The 24,000-nt window shown below is 38.5% G+C and overlaps 1 protein-coding gene across 1 annotated transcript in view; it reads right to left on the bottom strand.

Annotated features, from left to right (window-relative positions):
• Positions 1–24,000, bottom strand: part of prtgb (protogenin homolog b (Gallus gallus)) — a gene marked incomplete at both ends in the record, with an annotated part of 53,777 nt that overhangs the window by 12,850 nt on the left and 16,927 nt on the right. Inside the window, 8 exons of the mRNA XM_079809538.1 lie at positions 9,139–9,324; positions 11,987–12,301; positions 13,737–13,901; positions 14,958–15,205; positions 15,275–15,434; positions 16,910–17,206; positions 18,350–18,483; positions 18,833–18,974. Coding sequence (XP_079665664.1) covers positions 9,139–9,324; positions 11,987–12,301; positions 13,737–13,901; positions 14,958–15,205; positions 15,275–15,434; positions 16,910–17,206; positions 18,350–18,483; positions 18,833–18,974 — 1,647 coding nt within the window. The remainder of the gene's footprint in view (positions 1–9,138; positions 9,325–11,986; positions 12,302–13,736; positions 13,902–14,957; positions 15,206–15,274; positions 15,435–16,909; positions 17,207–18,349; positions 18,484–18,832; positions 18,975–24,000) is intronic.

Here is a 24,000-nt window from a genome sequence, read left to right as displayed (position 1 = left end):
GGACTGAAAGCACAGATTTAGACACTTATCTATGTTTCACATCAGTAAACAGTGAATGTAAAGAGTGAGTTTGATCAGTGTGTGAAGTCCTGGGGGGAGGTTGAGTTTTTAAGCCTCTAAAGGTCGAGAGGTCAGAGGTCGGAGGTCTCAGCTGCCGAAACGGCCCGTCTCCTGGGACGAGAGCTTTATGACCCGAGGTCGGGGGCCGGACCGGGATAAAACTTTACGCTCAACTAGTTAGGAAGAAACAGGCCTAGAGATAATGATGCTTAGATCTTTAAAAACGAGAAATAAAATAAAATATTATATCATTCCAAATTGTTTTCCATCAGTAAAAAATGAGAAAGGAAAAACATGTCCATCTATATGGAAATCTCTCATTAATTTTCTTCAAAAAAATATGTTTTAAGTTAATTAAGATGGACTTTTAAAAGTAGAAACCTTTAAAAAGTAGAAATTTTCTAATCAAATTACACCATGTATTTCCCAGAAAAAAATAGAAAGGTAAAACATTTCTAAATGAAGATGAACATTGACATTTTATTTCCATCTAAAAACTTGGAATTTTTCTAAGAAAATTTGAAAATGTATTTATTTCCCAGTAAAAACATTTCTCTCTATATGGAAATCTTAATCAAGCTACTTACGAATTTTCTTTAAAAATTAAGTGAATTAAGATTGACTTTCCCTTTAGAAAATACTAATTTTTGAAATACAAAACATTTCTATTTATATAGAATATAATGTGAATCAAATAACATTTAAAAAGTAGAAACCTTTACAAATTCAATATTTTTTAATAAAATGACAATGTATTTGCCAGAGTAAATTAGAAAGCTATAAATCTTAATCAAATTACTCATGAATTTTCTTTAAAAAAAAAAGTTAAGTGAATTAAGATCAGCTTTTAAAAAGTAGAAATGTTCTAAGAATATTCTTAGAAAAACTTAGAAAGCTTAAACATTTCTATTGATATGGAAATCTAATCAAATTTTAAAAAATTAAGTTAAGTCAATTAAGATTGACTTTCACTTTAAAAAGTTTACATTTAAAAAATAAAATTACTCAATGTATTTCCCAGTAAAAATTGAAATACAAAACATTTCTATTTATATAGAATATAATACTAATCAAATTACTCATGAAGTGAAGTTTTAAGTCAATAAAGATGCATTTCCCTGCAAATATTAGCCTGAACTTTTAGACCATAAAACTTTTTTTTTTTAACTCTGTTTCTGATCTTTAACTCTATAATGTGGTTCCCTTTCGAAAGGGAACTCGCGCTGCGTCAGCTTGACGCTACGGGGAACGCCTCCAGCGTGACTGGTGCCTGAAATCACAATGAAAAAACTTCAATCCTATTGACCGGCGACAGCCTATGATGTCATCAAGGTGCGACCAGGAAGTATATAAGGGCGCCTTGCCAGCATGACAGTATCTCTTCGTCTTCAGGGACTGTTTTGCCTGTCTTCACGTGAAACGTCTACAAGAAGGATAACAATGAAGTGTGCTGAGAACGCCACTTCTGTAGGTGTGTTTTGAATGTGTATCTTGCGCTTTGGATACACACACACTTTGCGTTTACTGTCTGGGAGAAGAGCATGCATGAGAGGTTTGCGAACCTCTTGTGAAAGTATTTGTGAGCGTTGTCCTCTGGAAACGCTCCGCTCTCGGTGGGACCTCTTCTCGAGGGGAGAGGTTTCAGCATCTGGGAAAGACCACGCTCAAGCTGAGGCTGAGCGGCGTCTGAAATGCGCTTCCCAGATGGATCTGGCTCGTCGCTTGGAGACAGTTATGGTTCTTGAGGACGATCCAGATCGCGAGAGGCTCGAGCAGAGGATGGGTGAGTCAGTTAAAGATGCTGAAGCTTTTCAAACCATCCTGTCCCATGTACGGGGAGTTGTTGGAAGTCATGGAACGCGCTGCGGGTAGACTGCAGCTGCCTTGCGGCGCGTGAGGAGAAAGGCTGAGCGTCCAAACAGTTCGGACGATCGGTTTCTCTCCGCCCATGACCTCCCAACTCCTGGGAGTCTTCCATTCTTTCCAGATCTCCATCAACAGATCTCGAGGGAATGGAAGAAACCATACTCAGCCCCGCATCTGTCGACATCGGCGAGCTAGATGTCGCTGATGTCGAGGGACTGCCTGGCTGGGTATATGTCGATGCCGCCCGTGGACGAGATGTTATGTTTATCTCGCCTCTGGGCGGCCGGCGACACTGTGGCTCCCACCCTGCCGGTCTAAACGCCTGAATGGCAGGGCGTACATGTCAGTGGGTCGCGCTGCAGCGGCTTTGCACACCACAGCTGTGTTGCAGGCGGACCTGCTGAGGGACCTCGATCAGGGGGGAGGGACCCCCTGAGGCGGTAGTCGAGTCGCGCCGGACCGCGGTTTTTGCTCTCCGGGCCACCGTACAAATAGCGCCGATGCGGCGAGGGTGGCCACGGAGAGACATCTGTGGTTAAACCGTTTGGACATCAGGGAGAAGGAAAAAATCCTTTCTCCCTGATGCCCCGGTTTCGCCATCTGAACTTTTCGGCACCTCCGTAGAGGCGGTGGTGGGAAAGTTCGGAGAGGCGAAGGCGCGCTCGGCGGCATTCAGGACATGCATTCCGCTGAGGTCCAGGACCGTGCCCAGGCAGTCGGGTGTCCCCGGCCCGTCCCAGTCTGAGGGCTGGAGACGGGAATAGCGAGCCAGCGTCGCCTCTCGTGCGCCCCGCCGCGGAGGACTGGGGGCGCAGGGGAGGCGGGACACCCGCGACAGGAAGAGGAAGGAAGCCGGGGCTGGTAACCGGAACCAGCGCAGGCAGCAGACTCCACCCCCCGAGGAGCGCGGAGATGAACGCTGCCTTTTTTCCCTTCCTCTGGTTTTCCCCCGGGCGCTTTTACATCAGGCCGGTGGCCTATGATGAGCAGAAAATGTAAGATTCTGCCGGCTCGCCTGGCTAGTTTGGTGAAAGCGCCCCCCTCAGGATGGCGGGCGGATACTAGCTCGATGGCTGGGTTGAAGCACCGCGAGGAGCGATTGGTAAGTCCCCCTCTATGAGGGCGAAACATTTTCAAAACTATGTTTTTCAGGACTTTTTGACCGTCGCTCCCCTGAGGGGTTGCTTGGGGAAATTTTGGATCATCGAGGGATTTCGCAGGGCCTGCAGCTCCCCGTGAGTAAGCTAAGAACGATCTTCTTTGCAACATTATGTGGTTGTCTGTGAATGCCTCACTTTTGCTAGTAGAGTCTTGCTGCCTCTCCGTGTTATTTTTCCCACTATGTGGGTGTTTAATTTGCGCTCTTGCCCAAGGGCTTGTAGTGTAGAGGGCTAGCTGTGTTTTCCTAGCGTAAAAGTGGGAAGTAGCTGAAGACCGGGTACGCGCTAATGCGCGAGCTGTAGTAAGATCTGCGCCCAGCTCTGCGGGGCTTTGGGAAAAGGGGTTTCGGGGCCTCAGTGTGTTATATTAGAGGTAATAATATTTCTTTCCCGAGCCCTGAGTAGATCTAATGCGGTATGCCGCACCACTTGGCCTAGGCTTTTTCAAGGATGGGGGCGTTCCCTTTTAATGAAGGTTGTTCGCCCCTGGCCTGTCCTTTGATATGAGAACATGGCTTGGTTTATGCATCCTTGTTTCAGCCTCCTCTTGTTACAGAGTCGTCCGGCCAAGGCCCGCCCCCTTCTCTGCGTTCTGGGGTTACGAGTAACGCAGTCGGGGTGTTGCAGCAGACAGCGACTTTGCCAGTGGTCGTGGGGCGGAGTGAAGCGTCTTTCGCTGGTTTTGCGATCAGACTTTATCTGCCGTTTCCGCCTTTCAGAGCTTGGTGGTCGCCATCTTTTGGCGGCCCCCGGCCTCTTCCTGGAGGATGTTCGGCCGGTGGGTTCTATATTTTCTAAAAGAAAAGTTATTGTTTCACCCTTGCTCTATGTCTCTGCTCCACCTCCTTTAGGGCTCGGGTTGAACTGAACATCGGATAAACCTCTGTGAAGGTTCTGGTCGGATGCTCCCCTGAGGCCCGAGCATTACCAATGGCTGACGCCCTCGCACTTATGGTTGGCCGCTGCATGGAAAGTAAGACAGCCGCCCCGAGGCAGGTGACGTAAGTTGTACTCCCCTCGCTTTAGAGGGTCTTTGTTTAAGCACTTTCGCTGAGTACACTGCTGTTGGCAATGTGATTAGGTCCATGTTTGTAGGCGCTGCCCGAGAGACTGCGCCGTCCTAGGGGCCCTAGGACACGGCGATGCAAGTTGTCCCTAGCTGCCTCTGGGATGGAGCCAGCCCAGGTGTGGGCATAGGAGCCAGCTGGTTGTTAGTAGCCAGCCTCGGCAGTCTGGGCAGTTGGACTTCAGAACAGGTAGTAGGCATCAACCGGCCTCCCTGCAAGGAAGTCTCGACGCCGTGGCCCACGAGTGGGCCCTGGAGGCTCTTTTCCACTGGTGTCGACGTCAGCAGTAACCTCGTCAGCTACTCTCCTTGGGGATGAGTTCCCAGGTGTGAACTGGATTTCCAGGCTTTGTCAGCAGCAGACAGCTGCCGCCAGCCCAGGCGCAGCAGCCAGCCTTCTTAAGGCCGCCCTGAGGGGTAGGCTCCCGGTTTGGTTTACCTTTACTCAGATGGTAGGCCCGATTGGCCTCCCTGAGGGCCTGCTGTGGTCAGCAGGCGCTGCCTGGTCTCCCCCGAGGGGGCACGACTGGCATTGAGTCCCTCGATGGCTGGTATAAGCTGCTAGTAGGCGCTGTATGGCTAGCACGAGTGCTAGTAGGTAGTAGGCCTCAACCGGCCTCCCCTAATGCAGCCGCTGGGGCGGTGACCATGAAGTGCCATGAGTAGCACATTCTGGCTTGGGCGGCTCGCTCTGCTATCAGGTGGAGGCATTGCGCCTCCCTGAAATCGTTCCCCGGTCCCCAGGTTTGGTAACGGATCGTAGCACGGGATGCTATCAGGCAAAGCTGCACGGGGCTTCCCTGTGGGATTCGCTTGGAGTAGTAGGCCCCACGTGGCCTCCTCTGAGGGCACGCTCCTGTCTCGTGGTCTCTGGATAGGTCCAGTCACTGAGCAGAGGGCTGTGATGGAGAAATGCCCGGCATTGTTGCAGGTGGTAGGCCCGTTAGGCCTCCCTGATGATGCGAGTCCCTATCTTCCCTGCTACCTCGAGGGCTAGCACGACTGCGATCAGGTTTCAGGCCCGTTTGGCCTTCCTGAGGGCGAGCTCCGCTGTTGGACACGCGAGCAGTCGGCAAGGGTTACCAGGTGGAGGCTCCTCTCGGCCTCCATGGGGAATGAGTTCCCCTGGCGGGAACGCACAACTGGCTTTACGCTGACAGCTAGTGGTCACCCGCTATCAGGCGCCGGTCTCTGGCCGTTCGCGAGACCTGGAGGCGGTGTTCTTACCCTAGCACGACGAAACTTACTGCTGCTATGCGGTCCCCACGGGAGGGGACTTTCATAGTTTGCCTACTGCATGGTTACCTACCAGGCAGGCTTATGAGCTCCTCTCGAATGAGGGTCTACTATGAGCTTACGGCCGCTTGGCGCTGGTTTACGGGTTGTAGGCCCCTCGGGGCCTCCCTGGCATAATCAGCCTGTAAGGCCTCTGGCCTCCTAAGCACGTTTTAAAGTAGGTGCTTGGTAGATCCGAGGATCGAGCGGCTAAACTCCCCTCGCTAGCAAGGGTTATATAGCACTTCGCTGAGAGCTGCTCTCCGGGATAACCCGTCTCTGAGATCTGGCTAGTGGATGTCACTGCCTTTTTTGCAGCACCCTAGCGGGATGCCTCTTCGGAGGCGAGTACCAGAGGCTCTGTACTGTACAGACAGGGTTGACCGTATTACGTGTCCCATAACAGACTGGGTCACCTGGTCAGGTCTCCCTGGTGGCATTCGGTGAGAACCTCCCGAATAGTGACTGGCATAGGGTTCCCTCGTAGTTCCCTCGCCACGTTCCCTTAAAGGAACCCCTTCTAAGTCGAATGGGCTGGTTCCAGGCCTTCGAGCAGGGCCTGGGAAGGACCTCATGTGTGTGAAGGTTCCTTCTTGGGCGATAGCTTGGGCTATGACCGTAGGGAGCGCTGTCACTGACAGCCTAATGTGACCAGAAGGGGAGTGGTTCAGGCATCTCAGTAGAATTTGCTTGTCTTGACAGTTGTCACTGCCAGTGGGCATGCACTCCCGTCGGCATGGCGGCGTTGGTATATCGTTCCCCGTAGCGTCAAGCTGACGCAGCGCGAGTTCCCTTTCGAAAGGGAACGTCTCAGGTTACGAATGTAACCATTGTTCCCTGAGAACAGGGAACGAGACGCTGCGTCGCTGTGCCATGCCGCAGGGCCTGCCTGCCGAAAACAGTCCCTTCAGACGATTAGATACTGTCATGCTGGCAAGGCGCCCTTATATACTTCCTGGTCGCACCTTGATGACATCATAGGCTGTCGCCGGTCAATAGGATTGAAGTTTTTTCATTGTGATTTCAGGCACCAGTCACGCTGGAGGCGTTCCCCGTAGCGTCAAGCTGACGCAGCGTCTCGTTCCCTGTTCTCAGGGAACAATGGTTACATTCGTAACCTGAGACGTTTCCTTTAATATATCTGTATTTTTGTTCTGGTCTTTGATCTTTCTCTTTCTTGTAAAGCAAACTTGAGGTCCTGAAAGGCGCTACACATTATTATATTGATTAGTTAAGCCAATTCACACTGAATTGAGTCCATCGGGACATTGAACTTAAATTTGCATGGACTCTAAAACCCGCACAAGTTCTTTGCTCTTGGGTCACTTGGGCCCAGTTGAGGGCAATCCCAGCATCCTTTGCTGGAGCTGGAGTGTCCAGCTGTAGAGGTGCTGGGGGAGGCTGGGTCTCCTTAAACCCAGGAACAATAGACGGGCCTGGAGAAGCAGTGCAGAACCATGGGAAAACGGGAAGGAGCCATCTGGGGTGTGGCCTTTGACCCTGAGGGGATATTACGGGACACAAAGCCCTGGATGGACAGGACAACCGTGCTTAAGTCCGAACAGAAGAAGCGTAATTATCCATCAGAGAGGAAACTGGGATTCTCTGACGATCAAACATGGGAAAGATGCTCAAAGATCCTGTGGAACATTTCCTTCCCAGTTTTAATGACCTGATATGTTTTTGAAATTAGTTTCAGGCAAAATACACTTTACATTTTCATATCCGAGCTTATGAGAAAAAAAATGTAGGTTAAAAATTAGAAAATGTATTTATTTCCTAAAAAAATAGAAAGGTAAAACGTTCTATAAGGAAAACCTATTTAATTTATTTAAAAAATATTAAGTTTTAAGTGAATTAAGTTTTAAGTTGCAGGTCACTTTGCTCTTATTAAGCAAAAGTGTTTTTTTGTTGTTGCATTGAATTAAGATTAATTTAACATTTAAAAAATGTGTTTATGTATTTATTTTCCCAGTAAAAATTAGAAAGACAAAACGTTCTCTCTGGGAATCCTAATCAATTATTCACAAATGTTCTTGGTGTATTAAGTTTTTTTATATATGTTGGAGGCTACTTAAAATCACTTTTTTTGCATTGAATTAATATTTATTTCACATTTAATAAATTAGAAATTTTCTAAGAAAATGTATTTATTTTCCCAGTAAAAATTAATAAGGTGAAACATTTATATCAATATGGAAATACTAATTAAATTATTTATAACTTTTCTTTAAAAAAATATAATGTTTTAAGTGTATTAAGCTTTTATATTAGCTGGAGGCCACTTAAAATTAATAAAAAAATGTTTGCATTGTATTAATATTTATTTCACATTTAATACATTTGAAATTTTCTAAGAAAATGTATTTATTTTCCCAGTAAAAATGAATAAGGTGAAACATTTATATCTATAGGGAAATATTAATCAAATTATTCATAACTTTTCTTTAAAAAATATTACGTTTTAAGTGTATTACGTTTTATATTAGTTGGAGGCTACTTAAAATTAATTAAAAAAAATGTGCATTGTATTAATATTTATTTCACATTTAATAAATTAGAAATTTTCTAAGAAAATGTATTTATTTTCCCAGTAAAAATTAATAAGGTGAAACATTTATATCTATATGGAAATACTAATTAAATTATTTATAACTTTTCTTTAAAAAAATATAATGTTTTAAGTGTATTAAGCTTTTATATTAGCTGGAGGCTACTTAAAATTAATAAAAAAATGTTTGCATTGTATTAATATTTATTTCACATTTAATACATTTGAAATTTTCTAAGAAAATGTATTTATTTTCCCAGTTAAAATGAATAAGGTGAAACATTTATATCTATAGGGAAATATTAATCAAATTATTCATAACTTTTCTTTAAAAAATATTACGTTTTAAGTGTATTACGTTTTTATATTAGTTGGAGGCTACTTAAAATTAATAAAAAAAAATGTGCATTGTATTATTATTTATTTCACATTTAATAAATTAGAAATTTTCTAAGAAAATTTATTTATTTTCCCAGTAAAAATTAATAAGGTGAAACATTTATATCTAATAGAAATACTAATCAAATTATTCATACGTTTTCTTTAAAAAATATAATGTTTTAAGTGTATTACGTTTTTATATTAAATGGAGGCTACTTAAAACTAATTTAAAAAAATGCATTGTATTAATATTTATTTCACATTTAATAAATTCGAAATTTTCTAAGAAAATGTATTTATTTTCCCAGTAAAAATTAATAAGGTGAAACATTTATATCTATATGGAAATACTAATCAAATTATTTATAACTTTTCTTTAAAAAATATAATGTTTTAAGTGTATTAAATTTTTTATATTAGTTGGAGGCTACTTAAAATTAACTAAAAAAAATAGCATTAAATACAGATTTATTTCACATTTATATATAGTGAAAATAAGAAAATTTATTTATTTTCCCAGTAAAAGTTAGAAAGGTAAAACCTATATATATATATATATATATAAATGGAAATCATAAACAAATTAGTTAAGAGTTTAATTAAGGCAAAAGTGTTATTTGGTGCATTTTCTTAAGTAAATTAACTTTTATCCAATTGAATAAATTAGAACGTTTCTAAGAAAACCTGTAAGAAAAAAGTGAAATTTTCTGATAATAATAATAATTGAGTAAATTATAAAATATACTGGTTTCGCAGCTAAAAGCCTGAAAGTGACTCACTGAGGCCAGTGATGGTGTGCTGGTGGTCTTGAGTGGGCAGCTGGAGAATGGAGTCCTCTGATTGGCCGTCAGGGTGAAAGCAGAGCTTGTATCCCAGGATAACAGCATCACTGGGAGCCGGATGCCAGCGGATCATCACAGATGTGCAGTTCAGAGGCTCAAGCTCAAGGTCTGGGGCAGGCGGCACTGAAGAACACACAATAAATCAACTTAAATACATCATAAATACATTTACTGCAAAGTCTATGGCAAAAATGACTAGTAATAATGATGCTGGGTGCAGTTTCCCTCCACGTTTGTCGCCTTAATGCCTGTTTCCCACACCGAAACGTTCAACAAGTTCATGATGAGTTTGTCCAGGGTGGAAATCACTCTCAGTCTGTCTAACTCAGCATAACAAAAAGCGAATAAGCACCAGAAAAGAGTCTGAGGGGGAAATAAAGGCATTCTGGGGCCCGTCACCTTAGGTCTATTCTTTAGACTGCCTGAAGCCTTCCCTTTATGACCCGAAACTGAGCCGTCCCTCAGCTCCTAACTGACAGCCGGGGTCAAGGGTCATGGAGTAACAAACGTAATGCCGGAACAAAGCCAGGTTTGGAAGCTAAAGGCATCCGTCACGGTCTGAGCTGACCCCTTCAGCAGCTTTACGGAGAGTCTGAAAGCAGCGCTCAGAGAAGCCACATCTCTGCTGAAGAAGAGGAGACGCGGCTGCAAAGGTGATGCGCGCGCTTTAAACTTTTAAAGGATCAATATGCAGTTGCTAGGGTTTTCCGTATGGGATTGAAAATAAAGGTTCTTTATGGGCATCAATGGCTCAGTGGAAAACCTTTAGCATCCATGGGATCTTTCCAAGGAAAAAGATTCTTTAGGCTTTTAAATTGCTCTTCACACTGAGAAAGATTGATGAGTTATTCCAGCAATACGTGTTTTCCCTGTCATACGGTAGGGGGCGCTGTTACATATCTTTAAGAAAAAGAAAAGTGTTGGCACACACGAAGAGTTGACGACTGTGCAACAATGGACTCGGACTCTGATGATTCATGTTCAGATCACCTTTATTTTGTTCATGTATGGCAGGGGTCTCTGAACTTGGTCCTGGAGGGCCGCTGTCCTGCAGAGTTTAGCTCCAACCTCAATTAAACACACCTCAACCAGCTAATCAGAGTCTAACTAGGGCTAAATAGGGTTAAAAATACTTTTTGGAACTTTTTTTGGAAGGTTTTAAAAATTCCAAAAACTCATTTTGAAACCCTTATTTTGGTTCTTCTATGTAATCACATTCCAAAAACAACTTCTGGAACCTTTTTTTGGTTCTCCTATGACATCACATTCCAAAAACAACTTCTGGAACCTTTTTTTGGTTCTTCTATGTCATCACAATCCAAAAACAACGTTTGGAACCTTTTTTTGGAAGTTTTACACATTCCAAAAACACTTTTTGGAACCTTTATTTTGGTTCTCCTATGACATCACATTCCAAAAACAACGTTTGGAACCGTTTTTGGAAGGTTTCATCCATTCCAAAAACACTTTTTGGAACCTTTATTTTGGTTCTCCTATGACATCACATTCCAAAAACAACTTTTGGAACCTTTTTTTGGACTTTTTGGAACCCATTTTGGAAGGTTTCCCACATTCCAAAAACACTTTTTGGAACTTTTCTTTTTTTTGGAAGGTTTCACACATTCCAAAAACACTTTTTTGGAACCTTTATTTTGGTTCTTCTATGATATTACATTCCAAAAACACTTTTTGGAACTTTTTTTTGGAAGGTTTTAAAAATTCCAAAAACACTTTTTGGAACCTTTATTTTGGTTCTTCTATGGCATCACATTCCAAAAACAACCTTTGGAACCTTTTTTTGGACTTTTTGGAACCCATTTTGGAAGGTTTCCCACATTCCAAAAACACTTTTTGGAACTTTTCTTTTTTTTGGAAGGTTTCACACATTCCAAAAACACTTTTTTGGAACCTTTATTTTGGTTCTTCTATGATATTACATTCCAAAAACACTTTTTGGAACTTTTTTTTGGAAGGTTTTAAAAATTCCAAAAACTCCTTTTGGAACCCTTATTTTGGTTCTTCTATGTAATCACATTCCAAAAACAACTATTGGATCCTTTTTTTGGAAGGTTTTACACATTCCAAAAACACTTTTTGGAACCTTTATTTTGGTTCTTCTATGTCATCACATTCCAAAAACAACTTTTGGAACCTTTTTTTGGACTTTTTGGAACCTTTTTTGGAAGTTTTAAACATTCCAAAAACACTTTTTGGAACCTTTGTTTTGTTCTCTTATGACAACACATTCCAAAAACAACTTTTGGAACCTTTTTTTGGATTTTTTGGAACCCATTTTGGAAGGTTTCCCACATTCCAAAAACACTTTTTGGAACCTTTTTTTGGAAGGTTTTACACATTCCAAAAACACTTTTTGGAACCTTTATTTTGGTTCTTCTATGGCATCACATTCCAAAAACAACTATTGGAACCTTTTTTTGTAAGGTTTCCCACATTCCAAAAACACTTTTTGGAACCTTTATTTTGGTTGTCTTATGACATCACATTCCAAAAACAACTTTTGGGAACCGTTTTTTTAAAGTTTCACACATTCCAAAAACACTTTTTGGATCCTTTTTTTTTTTTAAGGTTTCACACATTCCAAAAACACTTTTTGGAACCTTTATTTTGGTTCTCTTATGACATCACATTCCAAAAACAACTTTTGGGAACCGTTTTTTTTAAGGTTTCACACATTCCAAAAACACTTTTTTGGATCCTTTATTTGTAAGCGTGTAAACACAAAGCAGATGGCTATGGGCCAAAGTAAGGGTGTTTCTGCTCTGACCTGTGGCGCTGGATGTTTTGGGCGTGCGATGGGAGCTCCAGGCGGACGGTTGGCTCCAGCCCACTCGGGTGGAGGCGGACATGCGGATCAGATAGATGGTGTCGGGCTGCAGACCCTGCAGAAGGTGCTGGGTGCAGTTCTCCCCCGGGACGGGCAGCTGGATGGAGGTCTCCTGCTCATCGGTGGCCGTGCGGTAGGACAGACGGTACGCAGACACGCGACCGCGGCTCAGTTTGGGGGGAAGCGGCTGCCAGGACACCAGGATATCGGTCGGACTGCGGCTCGTCAGGCTCAGCTCAGGGGTACGGAGGGGAACTAGGGACAAACACAGAGATCAAAAACACTTTACGGGAAAGATTTGAGGCTACACTTTATTTCCATAGACGACTTTAGACATTCTAGAAACTATAAGTAACCGTGCAGCTACATGTCAACTAACACTCATTAGAGTACAAGTAGACTGCAAGGTTAGAGTTGGGTTAAATAAAGTGATTTCCAAACACTGGGAATGGTCTAGAATTATTGCAATAATGAGATGATTTGATTCTCTCAGATGTTTCTCCTGAAACCCCTCAGAATTCTGAATTTACATTCACAACTTTTACTTTTTCTGTCGGAATTCTGAGTTTACAAAAACGTAAAATTAATTGCGACTTTTTATCACACTATTCTGACTTTTTTTCCTCAGAATTCTGTTTACAACTCGCAATTTCAACTTTTTTTGTCGGAATTCTGAGTTTACAAAAATGGAATTCTGAGTTTACAAAAATTGAATTATGAGTTTACAAAAACGGAATTATGAGTTTACAAAAATGGAATTCTGAGTTTACAAAAATTGAATTCTGAGTTTACAAAAATTGAATTATGAGTTTACAAAAACGGAATTATGAGTTTACAAAAACTGAATTCTGAGTTTACAAAAATGGAATTCTGAGTTTACAAAAATGGAATTCTGAGTTAATAAAAATGGAATTATGAGTTTACAAAAATGGAATTCTGAGTTAATAAAAATGGAATTATGAGTTTACAAAACGGAATTCTGAGTTTACAAAACGGAATTCTGAGTTTACAAAAACGGAATTCTGAGTTTACAAAAACGGAATTCTGAGTTTACAAAAACGGAATTCTGAGTTTACAAAAACGGAATTCTGAGTTTACAAAAACGGAATTCTGAGTTTACAAAAACGGAATTCTGAGTTTACAAAAACGGAATTCTGAGTTTACAAAAACGGAATTCTGAGTTTACAAAAAATGGAATTCTGAGTTTACAAAAACGGAATTCTGAGTTTACAAAACGGAATTCTGAGTTTACAAAAACTGAATTTTGAGTTTTAAAAAAAACTAATTCTGAGAAATTGTCAAAAGTAATTTTTTATTTACTTTTTATCTCACAATTCTGACTTTTTTCAGAATTCTAAAATGTACAGGTCGTAATTTGAATTTTTTTTCCTCAGAATTCTGAGTTTAAAAAAATAAAAGCAACTGTTGCGACTGTTCATCTCACAATTTTTACTTTTTTCGTGCTATTGCAAATTTATATCTCCCAATTCTGACTTTAAAAAAAAAAAAATGATAAAGTCCGAATTACCTTGTAATTTTTTGTATTCTGTGGCAGAAACAAGCTTCCATATTTTTGTCTATGTAGCACCGATTTCAGCCAAATCTTATTAATGAGCCTTTTTTTCCTCCGGGAAATGAATCCCAGCTTATCTTATGCTGCAGATGTGCTGTAGTGCATTGTGGGACTGACCATCCTCCAGCGTGTGCTGCGTGACCTGCTCCGACATGCGACTGGCGCCCATCGGCATGTAGGCCACAATATAAAAGGTGTAGTTTCGCGCTGGCTCCAGATCGTCCACGATGTGGCTGGTGGTGTCGTTCCCGATCACGGCCTGATACTCCTCGTTGTTTAGACCTGAGTGTACAGTAAGGCATTCTCAAATATATGCATCTTGATTTCAGAACGTTTTGACATTTTTACAAGTCAAATATAATGAGGAAGAACATAATTTTTTGCAACATTCAGATTAGATCTGAGCTTCATCCTGAGAGCTAACTGAACAGAAACCAAACGTTTTTTTTAGTTTTTAGAAACCAAGTACAACCATGTTCTTTGTATATTCTGTATTGTTCTCTTATTGTTCCATAATTTTCTTACTGTGTTGAAATATAGGGGCATGCTTACACCACAAACACAAAACCTATTTTTATTTTACAAAAAAATGCCATAAGGATAGTCAATCATTCACCGTATAATGAACAGACAAACTCAATATTCTGCAAATTTAAAGCAATAAACTTTCCCGATCTAGTCAGTTTGAATACTGTTGTGTCTTCATGTTCAAAGTCAATAGGAAAATATTGAACGGAATTCTGAGTTTACAAAAACGGAATTCTGAGTTTACAAAAAACGGAATTCTGAGTTTACAAAAAACGGAATTCTGAGTTTACAAAAACGGAATTCTGAGTTTACAAAAACGGAATTCTGAGTTTACAAAAAACGGAATTCTGAGTTTACAAAAACGGAATTCTGAGTTTACAAAAAACGGAATTCTGAGTTTACAAAAAACGGAATTCTGAGTTTACAAAAAACTGAATTCTGAGTTCTTTACCGAATAATTTACCGAATTATCCATTCGTTTTCTACATGGAACGAATCACCGCTCCACATTTTGATTGACAGCCGTCACAACCTACTTTTTTCCATTTGTTTCTTATGCTCTAATCAATGTAATGACATATAAAAAATACTAAATTCAAAACACCTTTTTTTCCGGGTCCCAGGAGGTTAAATAAGTCTAGGTGAAAAACGATGCCGCAAAAAGAATAAATGAAATGCTTTCTTAAAAAGCCAAAAGAACGCATGCATGTTTTCTTAATATGATAATTCAAAACCAACAGACTGATGAAAATGCGGGACATTTTCTCAATATGCGACGTTTGTTTGGTGATGCCGGTTTCAAGCGCTCACCCTCAGACTTCATGTAGTGTATGGAGTAAGCGATGACTTTGACCGTGTTGTACTGGGGCCTCTCCCACGCCAGTAAGATGGCCGAGCTGGAGATGGTTTCCGCATGGACGTTGCGCGGCGCGCTGGGACGGTCCTCCGACAGAACCACGATGAGGCGGGACGTGGACACAACGGAGCCTTGAGAGTTCTCCGCCTGGCACTGGTAAAAGGCGTCGTCTTCCGGAATGATCTGAGTTATCACCAGTTTACTGACGAAGAGAAACATGTCAGGACCAGAAGAGATTACGGCCTTCACTCAGGTGTCTGTCTGCACACACCTGTTGTACATCTTGGTGCGTCCGTTGGAGAGGATCACCTGCCCGTTCTTAAACCAGGTGATGCGGGGCGCAGGTGTGCCTTCAGCCTGGCAGCTGAAACGGACCGTGCCAGCTCTGGGTCGGGTCTGGCTCTCTGGTTTCTCCACCAGAGACGGAGGAACTGCAAAACATGAGTGGAAACTGTGAGCTGTAGCAGAGAATAGCAAAGTCCAGACCAGAGCTATAACGGAAATGACAAAGGAATGATATCGCTGGAATCAACTCTGATTGGCTGTCAATGCTTTTATCGTTCATCACCGAACGATAAAAGCATTGACAGCCAATCAGAATCCATTCTGCTTTAAAGAGCTCGAGCATTTAAAGATGCAGACAATAAAACATAACGATATCGTCCGTCGGTGTGAACGCTAATATAGTTATCATTATCGGTGTGAACGCTAATATAGTTATCATTATCGGTGTGAACGCTAATATAGTTATCATTATCGGTGTGAACGCTAATATAGTTATCATTATCGGTGTGAACGCTAATATAGTTATCATTATCGGTGTGAACGCTAATATAGTTATCATTATCGGTGTGAACGCTAATATAGTTATCATTATCGGTGTGAACGCTAATATAGTTATCATTATCGGTGTGAACGCTAATATAGTTATCATTATCGGTGTGAACGCTAATATAGTTATCATTATCGGTGTGAACGCTAATATAGTTATTATAGTTACCGTTATCGGTGTAAATGCTAATATAGTTATCGATAAAGTTATCGTTCTTGGTGTGAGCGCTAATATAGTTATCGATAAAGTTATCGTTCTTGGTGTGAATACTAATATAGTTATTGATAAAGTTATCGTTCTTGGTGTGAACGCTAATATAGTTATTATAGTTATCGTTCTTGGTGTGACTGCTGATATAGTTATTATAGTTATCGTTCTTGGTGTGAATGCTGATATAGTTATTGATAAAGTTATCGTTCTTGGTGTGAATGCTAATATAGTTATTATAGTTATCGTTCTTGGTGTGACTGCTGATATAGTTATTATAGTTATCGTTCTTGGTGTGAATGCTGATATAGTTATTGATAAAGTTATCGTTCTTGGTGTGAACGCTAATATAGTTATTATAGTTATCGTTCTTGGTGTGACTGCTGATATAGTTATTATAGTTATCGTTCTTGGTGTGAATGCTAATATAGTTATCGATAAAGTTATCGTTCTTGGTGTGAATGCTGATATAGTTATTGATAAAGTTATCGTTCTTGGTGTGAATGCTAATAAAGTTATTGATACAGTTATTGTTCTTGTTGTGAATGCTAATATAGTTATCGATAAAGTTATCGTTCTTGGTGTGAATGCTAATATAGTTATTGATAAGTTATCGTTCTTGGTGTGAATGCTAATATAGTTATTGATAAAGTTATCGTTCTTGGTGTGAGCGCTAATATAGTTATCGATAAAGTTATCGTTCTTGGTGTGAATGCTAATATAGTTATTGATAAGTTATCGTTCTTGGTGTGAATGCTAATATAGTTATTGATAAAGTTATCGTTCTTGGTGTGAACGCTAATATGGTTATCGTTAGTTATCGTTAGAAGTGTTTATGACGCAACCGTTCCATCGAACATCTCGTACCGAGTACGGTGAGGTTGCCGGCCGCTATGGTGTAGTTGCGTGTTCCCGGTGTGGTTGCGCGACACAGGTACGTGCCGCTGTGCTGGGCTTTAACGGCTGAGATAATCAGGTTCCCGTTTCCCAGCACCCTGGCTCCGAACACGTCTATGGGTTTAGAGTCGGCCCGGCTCCAGGACACCAGCGGCCGAGGGTTGCCCTCCGCCAAACACTCCAGAACCGCAGACTGATGCAGACCCGCGCTGATGTTCTGAGGGCCAGCTATGATGAGTGGGTTCATGAGCGGCCTGGGACCCGACACTGGACAGAGAACACAGAGATTATAATGCTTTATTCCTATACACTCAAAAAAAAAAAAGGTTCTATATGGCACCAAAAATGTTTCTTGGCTCGTAATCATAGGGGAACCTTTTTAAGTGCTATATGCCAATTTTGGTGCTTCAGCGGTTCTTCAGAGGTTCTTCAGAGGTTCTTCAGAGGTTCTTCAGAGGTTCTTCAGCAGTTCTTCAGAGGTTCTTCAGCGGTTCTTCACCGGTTCTTCAGAGGTTCTTCAGCGGTTCTTCAGTGGTTCTTCAGAGGTTCTTCAGAGGTTCTTCACCGGTTCTTCAGAGGTTCTTCAGCGGTTCTTCACCGGTTCTTCAGAGGTTCTTCAGAGGTTCTTCACCGGTTCTTCAGAGGTTCTTCAGCGGTTCTTCACCGGTTCTTCAGAGGTTCTTCAGCGGTTCTTCAGTGGTTCTTCAGCGGTTCTTCAGTGGTGCTTCAGAGGTTCTTCAGAGGTTCTTCAGCGGTTCTTCACCGGTTCTTCAGTGGTTCTTCAGTGGTTCTTCAGTGGTTCTTCAGAGGTTCTTCAGAGGTTCTTCAGAGGTTCTTCACCGGTTCTTCAGAGGTTCTTCAGCGGTTCTTCACCGGTTCTTCAGAGGTTCTTCAGAGGTTCTTCACCGGTTCTTCAGAGGTTCTTCAGTGGTTCTTCACCGGTTCTTCAGAGGTTCTTCACCGGTTCTTCAGAGGTTCTTCACCGGTTCTTCACCGGTTCTTCAGAGGTTCTTCACCGGTTCTTCAGAGGTTCTTCACCGGTTCTTCAGAGGTTCTTCACCGGTTCTTCAGAGGTTCTTCACCGGTTCTTCAGTGGTTCTTCACCGGTTCTTCAGTAGTTCTTCACCGGTTCTTCAGAGGTTCTTCACCGGTACTTCAGAGGTTCTTCAGAGGTTCTTCAGCGGTTCTTCACCGGTTCTTCAGAGGTTCTTCAGAGGTTCTTCACCGGTTCTTTGACTAAGGTGCTATATAGCACCTCTGAAGAACCGCTGAAGCACCAAAATTGGTGCTATATAGCACTAAAAAAGGTTCCCCTATGATTACGAGCCAAGAACCATTTTTGGTGCCATATAGAACCTTTTTTTTGTAGAGTGTATAATGACCAGTGTTCATCCTCACACAAACACACACCTGGGATGACGGACAGCTCGGCCTCTCGGCTCTTGACTCGACTCGCTGTGTTTGTTGCAAAGCAGCGATAATTCCCAGAATCCCTCATTGTCACGTCGCGAATCTGCAGCACTCCATTTGGCAAAATGGTGATTCTGAAACAAACAAAAGCACATTTAATGAGCAACTCAACCCGAGGGCTTTCTGTATGCTAGTACACTATGACCTTTACAATTTTTATTGTATACAAAATGTGTATGTTCGAAAATAATATGGACTCTAAAATTGGTGGAATCAAAGCCGTATGTCCAACCAAGTCGTGTTCCAAATTTGGAGTTGATATCACAAAAATTGAGCTGGTAAATGGATTTAAAGCAGCATTTTCATGGTAAGTTTTCAGAAGGTGAATTTTGAGTGTTGAACCGGTAACCGGCTACTATTATTATTAAATATTTTTTATATATATATATATATTTAAAAAGATTGTGTTGTTTGATTGCGCACCTGTCTGAATCCAGAGGAAGAGATCTTTGGTTGAGTTCCCAGCTGATGAGCGCTGGTGATCCGCGGACAGCGCAGGAGAATCTGGCCACCGAGCCCAGAATAACCTCCACTGGGACAGGGTGGGTCACAAACACCAACACATCTGAGAGAGAGAGAGAGAGAGAGAGAGAGAGAGAGAATATGTTATATGAAATTATATGTTTGAAGTCGACATCAAACCACATTCACATCCCACTTTACGTCAGTATTTCTGAGTGAAAAAAAGATAGAAATGGTTCAACAACAGGATTAAACTTAATATAGTAAACTAAAACCATAAAAAACATTTTCACTACTTGAAATAATATAAACTTTAACTGAAATTAAATAAAATATAAAAACAAAACGGTTATTATAGGTTTTTTAATGATATTTTTTAAAGTTAAAACCATAAAAAAACATTAATAATTTAAATAAATAAATATATATATATATATATATATATATATATATATATATATATATATATATATATATATATATATATATATATATATATATATATATATATATATATATATATATATATATATATAATTATTAATTAAAACCATAACCATAAAAAAAATTACAAGTTTTTTTGTTACTTGAAATAAAATAAACTTTAACTGAAATAAAGAAATAAAATAAAATATAAAACGCACCAGGGTTATTATAGGTTTTTTAATTATATTTATTAAAGTTAAAACCGTAAAAAAACATTATTGATTGAAATAAATAAAAATAAATTGAAATAAAATAAAATAAAATATAAAAACTCAAAAGTAGTATTATATATATATATATATATAATTTTTTGTTGTTGTTGTTGTTAAAACCATAACAACCATAAAAAAATAACATATGATTTTTTGTTACTTGAAATAAAATAAACTTGAACTGAAATAAAATAAAATATAAAACGCACCAGGGTTATTATAGGTTTTTTTAAAAATATACATATTTATAGTAAAACCATAAAAAAATATTAATTGAAATAAAATAAAATATATAAAAATAATATAAATTATAGTTATAGTTCAACCCATAAAAAACATGTGTGTTACTTGAAATAAAATAAACTTTAACTAAAATAAAGTAAAATAAAAAAAACTCTAGGGTTATTATACGTTTTTTATTATAATTATTATATTATACATATAAATAGTCAATAAATTTTTTTTGTTACTTAATCAAATCAAATCAAATATAAAGAACATCAGTGTTATTATTATTTTTAATTATTATTATAGTTAAACAAAAAAAAAATATTGAAATTCCGTTACTAGAAACGTAGTTTAGCTAGTTTCCAAGGCAGCACTTTAGTTTAGTTTAAATTTAGTTTAACATAGTATACTAATAAAAAATATATAGACAAAAAAAAAAACAGTAAAATAATAAGAAACACACAACAAAATGACTAAAATTAGAATGAAAACTAAAATAATTCAAAATATTATTAACCCTACAATAGTATCTAATGATACTAAAACAGCACTGGGTAACAAACATCTATAAAGCTAAATGTAATTAAAATGTGTATTATATTTATGGTTTATTAAGAGACGACGTAGTTGTTTTGGACCCACATCAATAGCAAATGGTGAAAGTTCTTGGCTTTCTTTCACAAAATCAATATAATTCCTTTTAAAATGAATCAAGTTGACACAGACAAATCTGCCATAATCAGTAATGAAGTCAAGATCCAGTCGCCAGTAAACTCCATCATAACTCGCTCAAAACACACACTAAAGGTTTAGGCCATGAAATCAGACACACGATCAAATAGTTTCAGCTTTATATGAAGCCTAAAGCATAAAAGCCCGTTTCAATCTTAACAGTGATTGGTTGTCTGTTTAGGGCCAGAGTGCACAGCAGCCAATAATAAACAGCTGCTCTAATCAATGAATCAATTGGCCAATGACAGTGAATAACGAGCCTTTATTGATCCGAGTGAATCAATGATGCTCCCATTTGAGTGTGTCAATATGTGCTTGTTACTGTAGGCAATGAACAGGCTTATAAAGCAGCAAATAACCAGCTACTGGCACTGAAATATCACATGCAAAAGGTGATATAACAATGTCTGCTTCATTATTACAAACGGCGCTAGGAGAGGAGCAGGACATTTCTGCACTTTCAAAACAATAACATAAGGACCAGCCCCTGATTTTACCCATAAGCCACTGGGGTTTTGTTCCCTCCCCCTCTTGTTCCTGCTGAGTCCAGCCAAAATCCTCTAAAGGCAATCAATGCCCGTCCATCTCCTGATAAATCCCTGTCAGTCGAGTTCAATGCAGACGACGCGAATTAAGAAGCTCCTTTATTTACATGAGAAGCTTAATTACTACTGACCGACAGTCAAATAACTCACGCTTTAAAACCACCCCCAGCTAACAGAAACATGCTCTGAAGCGTTTGCTAATGTTCCCAAGTTATGAAAACGTTCTGAATATTCACTAGTAACATTTTAAAATTTGAATATTCTCTGAACATTCCGAACCTAGTAACATTTTAAAATTGGAATAAATGTTACTAGTTTCGGAATGTTCAGAGAATATTCAAATTTTAAACTGTTACTAGTTTCGGAATGTTCAGAGAATATTCAAATTTTAAACTGTTACTAGTTTCGGAATGTTCAGAGAATATTCAAATTTTAAACTGTTACTAGTTTCGGAATGTTCAGAGAATATTCAAATTTTAAAATGTTACTAGTTTCGGAATGTTAGCAGAATATTCCAATTCCAAAAAAAAAAAAAAAAGTAATATTCTCTGAACATTCCGAAACTAGTAACATTTTAACATTTTGAATATTCTCTGAACATTCCGAAACTAGTAACATTTTAAACTTTGAATATTCTCGGAACATTCCAAAATTAGTAACATTTTAAACTTTTGAATATTCTCGGAACATTCCGAAACTAGTACAATTGAAAAAAATGTAATATTCTCTGAACATTCCGAAACTAGTAACATTTTAACATTTTTATGTTCTTTGAACATTCCAAAATTAGTAACATTATAAAATGTTTATATTCTCGGAACATTCCGAAACTAGCAACATTTTAACATTTTATGTCCTCTGACCATTCCGAAACTAGTTACATTTAAAACATTTTATGTTCTCGGAACATTCCGAAACTAGTTACATTTAAAACATTTTATGTTCTCTGACCATTCCGAAACTGGTTACATTTAAAACATTTTATGTTCTCGGAACATTCCGAAACTAGTAACATTTAAAACATTTTATGTTCTCGGAACATTCCAAAACTAGTAACATTTAAAAAAAAATTATGTTCTCTGAATATTCCGAAACTAGTAACATTTAAACATTTTATGTTCTCTGAACATTCCGAAACTAGTAACATTTAAAACATTTTAGGTTCTCTGAACATTCCAAAACTAGTAACATTTAAATGTTTTTTATGTTCTCTGAACATTCCGAAACTAGTAACATTTTAACATTTTATGTTCTCTGAACATTCCGAAACTAGTAACATTTAAAACATTTTATGTTCTCTGAACATTCCGAAACTAGTAACATTTTACAGTTTTTATGTTCTCTGAACATTCCAAAACTAGTAACATTTTAATATTTTATGTTCTCTGAACATTCCAAAACTAGTAACATTTTAAATTTTTATATTCTCAGAACATTCCGAAACTAGTAACATTTTAACATTTTATATTCTCAGAACATTCCGAAACTAGTAACATTTTAACATTTTATATTCTCAGAACATTCCGAAACTAGTAACATTTTAACATTTTATATTCTCAGAACATTCCGAAACTAGTAACATTTTAACATTTTATATTCTCAGAACATTCCGAAACTAGTAACATTTTAACATTTTATATTCTCAGAACATTCCGAAACTAGTAACATTTTAACATTTTATATTCTCAGAACATTCCGAAACTAGTAACATTTTAACATTTTATATTCTCAGAACATTCCGAAACTAGTAACATTTTAACATTTTATATTCTCAGAACATTCCAAAACTAGTAGCATTTTAACATTTTATATTCTCAGAACATTCCAAAACTAGTAACATTTTAACATTTTATATTCTCAGAACATTCCAAAACTAGTAGCATTTTAACATTTTGAATATTCTCGGAACATTCCGAAACTAGTAACATTTTAACATTTTATGTTCTCTGAACATTCCGAAACTAGTAACATTTAAAACATTTTATGTTCTCTGAACATTCCGAAACTAGTAACATTTAAACATTTTATGTTCTCTGAACATTCCGAAACTAGTAACATTTAAAACATTTTAGGTTCTCTGAACATTCCAAAACTAGTAACATTTAAATGTTTTTTATGTTCTCTGAACATTCCGAAACTAGTAACATTTTAACATTTTATGTTCTCTGAACATTCCGAAACTAGTAACATTTAAAACATTTTATGTTCTCTGAACATTCCGAAACTAGTAACATTTTACAGTTTTTATGTTCTCTGAACATTCCAAAACTAGTAACATTTTAATATTTTATGTTCTCTGAACATTCCAAAACTAGTAACATTTTAAATTTTTATATTCTCAGAACATTCCGAAACTAGTAACATTTTAACATTTTATATTCTCAGAACATTCCGAAACTAGTAACATTTTAACATTTTATGTTCTCTGAACATTCCGAAACTAGAAACATTTTAAAATTTTTATATTCTCAGAACATTCCGAAACTAGTAACATTTTAACATTTTATATTCTCAGAACATTCCGAAACTAGTAACATTTTAACATTTTATATTCTCAGAACATTCCGAAACTAGTAACATTTTAACATTTTATATTCTCAGAACATTCCGAAACTAGTAACATTTTAACATTTTATATTCTCAGAACATTCCGAAACTAGTAACATTTTAACATTTTATATTCTCAGAACATTCCGAAACTAGTAACATTTTAACATTTTATATTCTCAGAACATTCCGAAACTAGTAACATTTTAACATTTTATATTCTCAGAACATTCCGAAACTAGTAACATTTTAACATTTTATATTCTCAGAACATTCCAAAACTAGTAACATTTTAACATTTTATATTCTCAGAACATTCCAAAACTAGTAGCATTTTAACATTTTGAATATTCTCGGAACATTCCGAAACTAGTAACAT

The sequence above is a fragment of the Gobio gobio genome (genome assembly GCF_949357685.1).
Source record: "Gobio gobio genome assembly, chromosome: 25".
NCBI lineage: Eukaryota > Metazoa > Chordata > Actinopteri > Cypriniformes > Gobionidae > Gobio > Gobio gobio.
The sequence above is the reverse complement of the archived record's forward strand: the minus strand, read 5'-3'. Positions and strand labels throughout refer to the sequence as shown.